General features: G+C 55.0%; 1 protein-coding gene across 1 annotated transcript in view; it reads left to right on the top strand.

The window, feature by feature from the left end:
* Positions 1–10894, top strand: part of LOC102485220 (ras association domain-containing protein 5-like) — a 155234-nt gene that overhangs the window by 127181 nt on the left and 17159 nt on the right. The window contains exon 5 of the mRNA XM_006157467.1: positions 10407–10448. Coding sequence (XP_006157529.1) covers positions 10407–10448 — 42 coding nt within the window. The remainder of the gene's footprint in view (positions 1–10406; positions 10449–10894) is intronic.

The raw sequence follows: 10894 nt of genomic DNA on the forward strand, positions 1-10894 counted from the left end.
GCTGCCCCCCACCCCCTTTTCCCCTTTCAGGGCCAGCCGCCGTTTCCAGGCCGAACTCTCGGCCTGTAGCTCCAAACCACCGCCATGCGTTCTCCCTGGTCCTGGTGCCATCAGGCTACTCCATGGCCTCGGCATTTGCCTCAGCCTCACCCTCCAGGTCGTGCATGATGTGGCACGAGTTGCTCCTGACCTGCCTTCTTTATGTTTCACGTGTGTCCTGGGCTCAGCTAACTGGCCTCCTCTCTGTTCTCCCGCCCACTTCAGAGGCCATGCTCTCCTTGAGATGTGCCCCATGGTCCCAGATGGGCAAGGCTTTGGGCACTGCCAGAGAAAGCTCTGAATCCATTTCCATCACTTACTGGCTGTGTGACCTTGGCCGACGGCGTGACTTCTAGGTGCCCCCTTCATCTGTAAAACGGGCTGGTAACCCCATCTCGGAGTGTGCAGTGTGGCATGAGGGAGGATCTGAGAGTGACTTTCTCTGGCTGGAGCAAGGCTTTGAGGTGGAGAGGTGAGAAATGGGACTGGAGAGAGAGACACGGCCAGGTCCCACAGGGCTATGGTGGCCATATTAGGGCGTTTGGACTCTACCCCTGAACTGGGAGCCATGCAATGACTTTAGCAGAGGAGTGACATGGCTGGGTTTGTGTTTTAAAAAGAACCCTGTGGCCACCAAGTGGAAATAGATTGGAAGGGGCAAGACAGAGGGCCAGGAGACCAGTGTTAAGAGGTACCGCAGGAGCCTCTGATTTAGACGACTGGGGCGGGGTGACTTGGACAGATACTTAGGAGAAGGAGTTGGCCAGACTCAGAGGGAAGGATGGGGAGGAGAATTGAAGGTTAACACTCAGGTTTTGACTTTAGCACCTTTGGGTGGCCAGGGTAGAAAGTGAGGTGGTTGTCATTGCTGAGCAGGGATCCCAGGTGATGGCTGAGTGTGGACAGGATCGTGAGTCCAGGGTGCTGACCAGCATCAAGCCCTGGGCCCAGCCATGCCCTCTGGCCCCTGCTGGTGCTTTCTTGCAGTCCTGTTGCTACCCTTGTCTCCTGGCTCCTGCCACCCCTCTCGTGCCTGCGCTCGCTCTCTGGGTTCCCGGGCCTGACACGCAGATGCACTCTGTCTGCTGATCCTCTGCTGACCAGCCTTGGCTCCTAACAAGCTTGGCCTGTGTGCAGCCTCTCTCCTCCCTGTGACGCTGGTCTGGGGAATGAGTGCGTGTGGTCCTGAGTTGCTGGGGTAAGGGGGGAGGGTCTCAGCTTGGGATCCTCGGGAGGTAGAGCTTCAGCCCTCTCTGGGTGTCATTGTGTGCCATCTTCCAGGCCTTCTCTGAAGGAGACCAGTCCAGTGGGTGGGACATCCATCGGTCCCATAGCTTAGTCTGCTGTTCCCTCCCCCACCCCCCTGCCTGGCTGTCGTGAAGACCTGCTGACTGAAGGCCACCCCAGCTCTTCCTCATGTAGCTCAGGTCACCGGTGGCCGTGTGGGGTTGGGTGGCAAGGCTGGGGTGCTCCGTGCAGTGTGCTCTTTGCCCAGGGGAGTTTCGCCACCCAGAGAGCCCATCTTGAGTGTGCTGAGGACCTGGGGTGGGGCCCTGGCTGGGGTGGCCAGTGAGTGGGGCCCGAGGAGAGGGTCCTGAGATGAGAGGAGCAGTGGGTGAGAAGTGGGGGCTGTTGGAGCTTTGGAGGCAGATTTGTTGATTGGGTTAGTGTCCAAGAGGTGCATGGCCCAAGATCATCTGGGGACAGTTGGGGCTGAGCGCCTTGGGGACAGTGTCCTGAGTCAGTCCTCTGGGATTCCCTTGTGTCCTATCTGCCCAAAGCTCTGAGTCCCAGCCCGGACTGGGTTTAGGGAAAGGGCCAGGTGCCCTCCCTGTCCCCCAGCTCTAGAGGGGGACTCAGGGCTGGGACATGCCCCCCTTGGCTCATGGTATCCTGGGAACAGGCCCCTTCTTGCCTCCCAGAACTCAATGCCCTTCCTTCCCTGGTCCTCGCAGAACTCTATATAAGGGAAGGAGACAGCTGGGCAGCACAGGCCGGGAGTGTGGAAAGGCGGCAGAGTGGGTGAGGGCGAGCGGCCCGGTGGGGAGGGCGCAGCCTGGGGAGAAATGGAGCCAGGGCAGCGGCATCTTCTCTCCAATCCTTCCTTGGAACCTGAGGCTCATCCTGGATGGTCAAGACCTTTAAGCCATGTTGGGGCCCTTGGAGGTCCCTAGCCCCTTCAGGCAGACCTCGCCTTTGCGCCTGCCCTCCCCTCAAGGCATTGGTGTTTGTAGCTCCCTGTCTGCTGCACGTGCTCAGGTACTGAAGGACACCTGTCTCCACCTGGCTTCCCAGCCAGCAACCGGCCACCTGGCAGGGCCTCCCAGCCTCCCTTGCCCACTCGCAGGAGCTGGCTGGGGCTTCCTGGAAGAGCCCAGTGGACTCAGGATACAAACTTGGGGTGCTGAACTCTCTGCAGAGGAGGGGCCCTCTGGCTGTTTCCTAAGTCTTGGGATGGAGCCTGGACCTTCTGGAGTCACTGTTTGGATCATTCCTGACCCCTCTGGTGCTGCCTCCGTTACCAGAGTTCAGAAATGGCTGTCTCCTGGTCTAGGCTCATTGGGCAGAGGCCAGAGGGTATGCAGCAGGTGGAGTGGTGGGCATGATGGATCCATTCCATCATGGAGTGAGGAGTGAATCCCATGCTCTGGGGCAGGGAAGAGAAGTAGAGGCAGGGGTGGAGTCTATACAGACCTATGTTTTGTTGGAGTAGGGAAGAGGGTTCCTAGGTTTCAGGGTGCCTGGTGACCCCTTGTCTCTAGACCTCGGGGCTCCCCCTCTTCCTCCTCTTTCTCCTTCTCCTTGGTTGTCATTGTCATTACTGTACATTCTCTGTTTTTCCTGAAGCACCCCTCACCTCCTGTCCCCCTGGTCCTACTCTAGGACTTTCTATCTGGAGCACAGCTTCAGCCTGGTCTCTCTTCTACTCAAGTAACTTCAGTGGTTCCCCAGTGCCAGCAGCTAAAAGTCCTAACTCCTCTGGGCATTTGAAGGTGCCCACAGCCAAGCCTGGGAAGATCACTGTGGCCTGTCTTTCTCCCTCCCCCATTTCAATGCCTGCCTTTTCCTTCCCTTCTTCCTTCCCTTCATTCAGTCTGTGTCCTAGCCAAAGGGAACTTCAAGTGGTTCTTTGGACATGCCAAACATTCCCATCTGCATGCCTCTTCACGTGTTATTTCCACCCCAAATGCCCTTTCAAAGCCTTAGCCGTTTATGCCTCAGGTTGTGAGCAAGGCCACTGAGATATCTCAGTGGAAATGACCATGTGCTTCCTGTCCTTGGGAGGGGTGGTGTTTACCGGGTTAGTGGGGAAGGCAAGGTAGATGAGGGAAAGGATGCACCCTCCATGCCTGGCTCAGAGGCCCATCCTCCATGGAGCATGCCTGGAACCCCAGATCTTGCTCTGTGCTCCCGCAGTCCTGGTTCCTCTGCCACAACCATGCCCTGGACGGCCACAGAGGCACGTGTTGAGTTAGGCAGACTCAGGTACCAGTCCTGGCACTGTCGCTTGGTATCTGGCCTTTCAGATCTGAGACCATATTTGAGGGGACTGCCTGAGACTCTGGAAGATGGGCTAGTAACAGCTGTCTCATGGGGTGGTTGTGAAGAGGGAAGGGAACACATAAATCTGTAGATATCTATAGATAGGTATGTATATGCTTAGACACTGCCTGGCATGCAGAAATTCAGCAAATACCGCTTCTGCTTCTGCCACCGTGACTACTAGCTGGGCAAGTTGCTGAACTTCTCTGAGACAGTTTATCTCAAAAGCTTGTCAAGAAGCTTGAACTGTAGAAGACACCCGGCTTAGTGACACCCAGCAGGTGCTCTCCAAACCCGAGCCCTCCTCTTTCATGTGCCTTTTGGTGTCATTCGAGAGGGTGCCTGGAGCTGTTGCGAAAAGGATGCGACATAGATATCAGCAAGAAGTTCGCTGAAAACAACTCCTTTTAGGATGTGACGTAGGTATCAGCAAGAAGTTCGCTGAAAACAACTCTTGTGTCCATCAATGGGTGGATGGATTATAATGATGTGGTAATTCTGTATAGTAGAGTACAGCTTTTGATACATACTACAATGTGAATGGATCTTGGAAGCATTATGCTAAGTGTGTTAGTCTGCTTAGGCTGCCATAGCAAAATATCACATCCTGGGTGGCTTAAACAATAGGCATTTATTTTTAAAGTTCATCTGTATACTCTGATCATCAATGAGACACACACACACACACAGCATGCCTCTTCACGTGTTATTTCCACCCCAAATGCCCTTTCAAAGCCTTAGCCGTTTATGCCTCAGGTTGTGAGCAAGGCCACTGAGATATCTCAGTGGAAATGACCATGTGCTTCCTGTCCTTGGGAGGGGTGGTGTTTACCGGGTTAGTGGGGAAGGCAAGGTAGATGAGGGAAAGGATGCACCCTCCATGCCTGGCTCAGAGGCCCATCCTCCATGGAGCATGCCTGGAACCCCAGATCTTGCTCTGTGCTCCCGCAGTCCTGGTTCCTCTGCCACAACCATGCCCTGGACGGCCACAGAGGCACGTGTTGAGTTAGGCAGACTCAGGTACCAGTCCTGGCACTGTCGCTTGGTATCTGGCCTTTCAGATCTGAGACCATATTTGAGGGGACTGCCTGAGACTCTGGAAGATGGGCTAGTAACAGCTGTCTCATGGGGTGGTTGTGAAGAGGGAAGGGAACACATAAATCTGTAGATATCTATAGATAGGTATGTATATGCTTAGACACTGCCTGGCATGCAGAAATTCAGCAAATACCGCTTCTGCTTCTGCCACCGTGACTACTAGCTGGGCAAGTTGCTGAACTTCTCTGAGACAGTTTATCTCAAAAGCTTGTCAAGAAGCTTGAACTGTAGAAGACACCCGGCTTAGTGACACCCAGCAGGTGCTCTCCAAACCCGAGCCCTCCTCTTTCATGTGCCTTTTGGTGTCATTCGAGAGGGTGCCTGGAGCTGTTGCGAAAAGGATGCGACATAGATATCAGCAAGAAGTTCGCTGAAAACAACTCCTTTTAGGATGTGACGTAGGTATCAGCAAGAAGTTCGCTGAAAACAACTCTTGTGTCCATCAATGGGTGGATGGATTATAATGATGTGGTAATTCTGTATAGTAGAGTACAGCTTTTGATACATACTACAATGTGAATGGATCTTGGAAGCATTATGCTAAGTGTGTTAGTCTGCTTAGGCTGCCATAGCAAAATATCACATCCTGGGTGGCTTAAACAATAGGCATTTATTTTTAAAGTTCATCTGTATACTCTGATCATCAATGAGACACACACACACACACATACACACACACACATCCTGAGTGCGAGAGAGAGGTAGCGCCCCAATAAGGTCTGGATGTGGAGGTGGAGATCCAGTCCCAGCCTCGGCCAGCCCTAGGTCACAGGCACACTTGCACCTGGTGTACGCAGGGAGGGCTCTGGGGTGTGAACCAGGAACCTTGCCATGTGGCTCAGTCTCACAGAGCATTGTGTTTTTCTGCTGTACCACTATCTGCCCATGTGCTTCCTGTCCTTGGGGGACAGGCATGGGGTTTGTTTGGGGGGGATGAAAAAGTCCTGAAAATGGGCATGATGGTGGTTGTACAATATTGTTAATATGCTTGGTGCCACTGAATTATACACTTAGAGGTGGTTAAGGGGGGGCAGTGGTAAAACGCGACACACCGTGGGACTGACCCATGTGGGCAGACTCTGGTTCATGTGTGGAGACCTCCCTGAGTGTGCCAGGCACACGTGGGTCGGCGATCCAGGCTGGCTAGGGTGGGGAGGTGGAGCATGTCATGTTGGGGTGTTGTCTGTCTCTGTCTCTCTCGTTCATGGAAAAGCTAAACTAAAAAAAAAAAACAAAACAAAACAACTTTTTGTTATGTACATATTACTACAGTGAGACCAAAGTGATTAGCAAGAGATAGAACCCCCCCCACACACACACACACACCAACACAAAGTTATCCACTTGGGCTTGTATGAAATGGGGTGCTAGTTTTGACTGGGAATGAGGTGAGATCTTGCCCAGTTCCATGGGCAGGTGGACACAGGTGTGGGGAGCCCCTCTGGAGGTCTGGGCAAGTTTAGGAGCCAGGTTTTATGTAATGAAGACTAAGACTTTAGGTCTTACTTAGGGCCCTGGAGACAGGAATGGCACCCAGCTGGGGCCCAGGTCCTGCTACTTGCAGGGTAGGGAGGTGACGGGGGTATGGGCAGCACTAGCCAGGTGCCCAGTTTTTCTCTTGCTCTGTGAAGAGCTTAGGGGCCTGGAGACCAAAGAGCAGGATTCTGCCTGCCGCCTGTTCTCCCCTGGAGTAGGCATCCTGGCCTCTTGGAGCCTCTGTTTCTTCCTCTGTGAAATGGGAGCAATACTGCTGGCCCTGCAGGACTGACGGGTTCTTGGAGAGATCAGGCGTGTGACAGGAGTGACACCCCTGCCTGGCCCACAGTAGGCACTTCACAAGTGGCAGCGGTTTTTGCCACGAGCAGCCCAGGTGCCCACCTTCCTTGGCCGTGAGTGGCTTCCATTCTTTAGTAGTTTTTAGTGCCCACACACACCTGTGTTGGCTGTGCACTGGGACTAGCGAGAGGGACAGACGTGCTTCCTCCCCTCACGGCACCTCATTTCTAGAGGGCGAAGCAGATTATAAACAACGAAGTGTACGTACCTCTGATTATAAATTGGGATCAGGTCCATGAAGGAAGAGAAACAGGCGCAGGAAAGGGAAAAGTGCGCGTGTATAACTTAAGGGGGTCAGGGAGGCCTCTCAGGGGTGGCAGTTATGCTGAGACAGAAGGGACAGAGACAGCTGGAGTCAGAGCATTCTGGGCAGAGGCAACGGTATATGCAAAAGCCCTGGGGAAGAACAGCTTCGTGTTGTAAGGACAGAGAGGACCCTAGCGCCTGTGTGCAACCTTGGGTCCTGGGTGAGGAGGATGGACCCAGGATGGTGAGAGAGAGGCAGGGGCCAGGTCATTGCAGGGCACTCCTGCCTGGGCCGGGTCTGGTGCTTGCAGACCCCCTCCTGCTGAGGGGACCTCAATGGGTGTGCCCTGTTGTTGGCATCTGCGAAGCGGGTGAGGGCTGATGAGTGCCAGGCATGGTCTCAGGCTCCGTCTGGGTTGCTGGCAGTCTTACCGCCCCGCTGCAGCTGAGCCCTCCACCTCATAATCTTGAGCCAGACTGTGCCGCTGCAGTGCTGGGCAAACCATTACCCCTCCTGTGCCTCAGTGGCAGCATCTGTGAATTGGGCATGACCAAATGAGTCCAGGCAAAGGGCTCAGTACATGACTGAGCTTCGGGTAGTCTGAGCAGAGGCCTGGGTTCAAAGAGGAGGGGCTCGAGGAACGCTAGCCCAGCTCGGAGGGCGCCGGCCGTCTCTCGCCCACTCAGCCTCCCTTGGCCAACTGAACCTGCACATGCCTCAGTCTCCTCACCCCCAAACTGAGGGCAGAACTGTACGGCTCAGGGTTGTGAGAACTGATGGGACGGAGTCAGGCCGAGCGCTAAGCACGCTGGGTGCACTGCTGCACCTTTTCTTGTTACGTTATTTGGAGAGGAAAGGTTGAAGGGAAGGGCCTTTCAGTCGCCAAGGTCTAGATGTTGCCATTTGAGGGGTGCCAGGGGAAGGAGCTCGCCCGAGCCTGTCTTCCTGGGCCTGAGCCCTGGAATCCCGTGCAGCCATCTCTGGGATGCGAACGGGTGGCAAGGATGGCACTGAGCCCCCCTGGAGACACCCCCAGAGTCTGCCCCTGGACAGAGGGATCCTACCTAGCTTGGGTCCCCAGGGGACAACGAGGGTGGCCACTGCTGGCACCAGGAGTGTGGGCCCACAAGGCACGGGCCAGAGAGGCCGGGGCCCTGGCTCTCCCTGGCACATTCCAGGCTCCTAAGAGGGTGGCTAGGGGCCAGGGTGCCGGAGGGAAGGAGAGAACCTTTTAAGGAAACATTTCTCTGCTTAAAAAGAGAGAGAGAGAGAAAGACAAGAAACATCGAAACACACAGCAGTCAGGAGGCTGGCTGGCGGGCCAGCCTGGAATGCGCTGCTGTGGGTGGAGGGTGGAGGAGGAGGCGAGGGGCTCCCAGGCATCAGGCCCTCTGGCTGGGCTCGGCAGCTTCCCAGGTTCTTAGGGGATGCCTGTGCCTCAGGGGGCAGGGGAGGAACTGGGTCCCCATTCTTCTACTGCCATAGGGTGGTTTGGGAGAGAGGCTCTCTCACTTGTCTCCAAGAATACCCGTGTGTTCTGGCCCTGCCTCAGGATGTAGCCACAACCCCCTCTCCCCACATTCTCCAGCCACCCCTTATGAGGCAGCATCCCCTCCTCTTGTAGCTTAGTCCTGTATTCAGCTCCCTGCCCCAGCCACAGTTCCAGCTCAGAGGAGAGGAACAGAATGATGTCACTGTCCTGTGAATTGTCCCTGCTCCCAACAGGACCCAAGAAACCCATGGTGATAGGGGGTTGGGGGAGGGGGTCCCAAGGTCCTGATTCATGTTGTTGGAACCTCACAACCCCCAGAGCAGGATTGGGTTATGTGGCAGGAGCAGCAGTGTCTCCTAAGGCTGGGACCATGCCAGGTGGGCAGGGCAAGCAGGGCTCCATGGTTGCCCTGCAGGCCACGGCCAGTCCAAGGGACCTTCCTCCCCTCCCAGGCTGTTTCCCAGCACCCTTCACACCACCCCTGGACCCTGTCACTCTAAAGGCCTTGTCTATACTCACTCAGTACCTTAGGCTTGCATACATAAGGGCCCTGGTCTTTGGGGCCCTGTTCTGCCCCCTTATGTTTCTTCATGCTCCTAAAAGTGGGGCTACTAGTGCTAAGGTCCCCTTTACACCTGGTCTTGGCAGCCAGACTGCTTAGGTTCAGATTCTGGCCACTTATCAATCGTGTGACCCTGGGCAAGTTGTTTAGCTTCTCTGTGCCCCATGCACCTCAACTATGGCTGTATGTTAATGTTGAAAGGATTAAATGAGGTAATGCAGGTAAAGGCGTCCTAACAATGCCTGTGACATAGAACACATTCCTAAGTGTTAGACATCATGGCGGGGGCAGGTACTGATGATTCTCCTGACAGTCCTAGAGGAGCTAGCCAGGGAGCCTGCAGTATGACCGGGTCAAGAACCGGGATGCTAACTCCCAGCACCCCACTGCTCCCAGAGCTTGGGGCACATTGTCGCGCAGGTGTTGTCCTCACTTGTGCTGGTATGTCAAGCTGGGAGAGTCCCTTGGGCTGGTGGGACCATAGCATGGGATGAAGAAGAAGGGCTCAGCTAAGGAAGCCACCATGAGCAGCCAGCGCCAGCCAGGACTAGGGGTTCTCACTGTCACCCCCCCACTGACGTGCTGGGTAGGGCGGGACTAGCCACCATCAGAGAGGCAGCCAGCCCCTCTCAGGCCATCCAGGACTTGTGCCTGAGGGACAGCCTCCCCCTCTTGCCTGGTGTTTGGGTCAGGAATTAGAGCCAAGGTTGAGGACTGAGCTCCAAGAAAAACGTGTCCCAGCTAGAAAAAGGAGCACATTGAGTCTCCGATAAATGCCCCTGCTAATTGTCGGGGTGAAGTTTGGCTGCCAGGCCTGGCCCAGGAAATGTTATCTCAGAGAAGGGAGCATTCGGGCCCTCCTCCCATCCCTCCACTCTCGCCCTCTCCCTTCTGTCTGTCTGGAGGCCCAGGTTGACATCTCCTTCTCCTGCTCAGAGTTAGTAAGAGGAGGAGGATGAAATCGATGATAGTAATCGTTCACCCATGGAGGGTGCTTCTGTCTCTCAGGGCCTTCTGTGTTTATTAGCAGCGCTGATGGTTTTATTGGGGCTGGCAGGGGCCTTTGCCGAGCTTATCTTCCCCTGCCCACCAGCATGCTCTGGGGAACTTTGCCAGAGCAGGGAGGTGGGAGCCTTTGCAGCCTTGACCTTTGGGTGAGATACTTTGGCGTTGGGGAGAATGGAGGACGTGGCTTTTCCTTTTCCAGAGGTCTTAATCATGGCCTTTATAATCTGAAATCAAGTCTTACTGTACTGTGGATAATTCAGGAAAGATCCTTACCCCATTACTACTGTCCTGGGGTACTGACCTCGGCCTTTCAGCGTCTGCACATTTTCACACTTTTGACTGTGCTGTGTGCATCCCTTTTCCCTCTTGCTGCCCACCCTGTTCCTCAAACCTTACTGCCTAAACACTTCCCCACGAGGCCGCGTAGTTGGATAGCTCTCAGGCTGAAAGGTCTCTGTGTGTGTGTTGCAGGCAGGCGTTTCTTGCATGGAAGTGGGAGGTGTGGAGTGGACTCAGGTGGTGAGGCCCAGCTCTCTGGAGATGAGAGATGCTAACCTGCCCTTTCTCTGCTCCTCCCACAGGTGGCTGGCCCCTGCGTCCCTCCATCCAGCCATGAACTGGTGGTAAGTGATCCTCATCTCGCAGCTTCTCCCCCTCCTTCCTCAGCACCCCAACTCTGGCTTACTATAGACCCAAGTTATAGTGGCTTGGGTGTTGGGCAATTAGGTGGGGAGGAGGAGGGTAGATACCCTGAAGCTGGATGGAAGGAAGTGCGTCATGAGGTTTCCTCTGATGAGATGCAGGGCCTGCTCTTTCCAATCTGGACACTTGAGTCCTTGGAGAAACCCATAAAAGGACATCTTGTGTGTCTTCAGGCCTTGCTGGTGCCCATCGTCCTGGGGTCAGAGAGCCATGGGATGCCATGGCATCTCCTCCCACCTGCCTGGCCCTGGGTCAGCTATTCTGCTAGAGGCAGGAAAATGATGGTGTGACTTAGAGTCCATCTGTGTGGGCAGCTCCTTGCATCCAAGCGGCTGCTGTTCTGCCCCTCAGTGCCCTGGCTTGGCTC

The sequence above is a fragment of the Tupaia chinensis genome, unplaced genomic scaffold (assembly GCF_000334495.1).
Source record: "Tupaia chinensis unplaced genomic scaffold, TupChi_1.0 Scaffold000542_1, whole genome shotgun sequence".
NCBI classification, from domain to species: domain Eukaryota; kingdom Metazoa; phylum Chordata; class Mammalia; order Scandentia; family Tupaiidae; genus Tupaia; species Tupaia belangeri.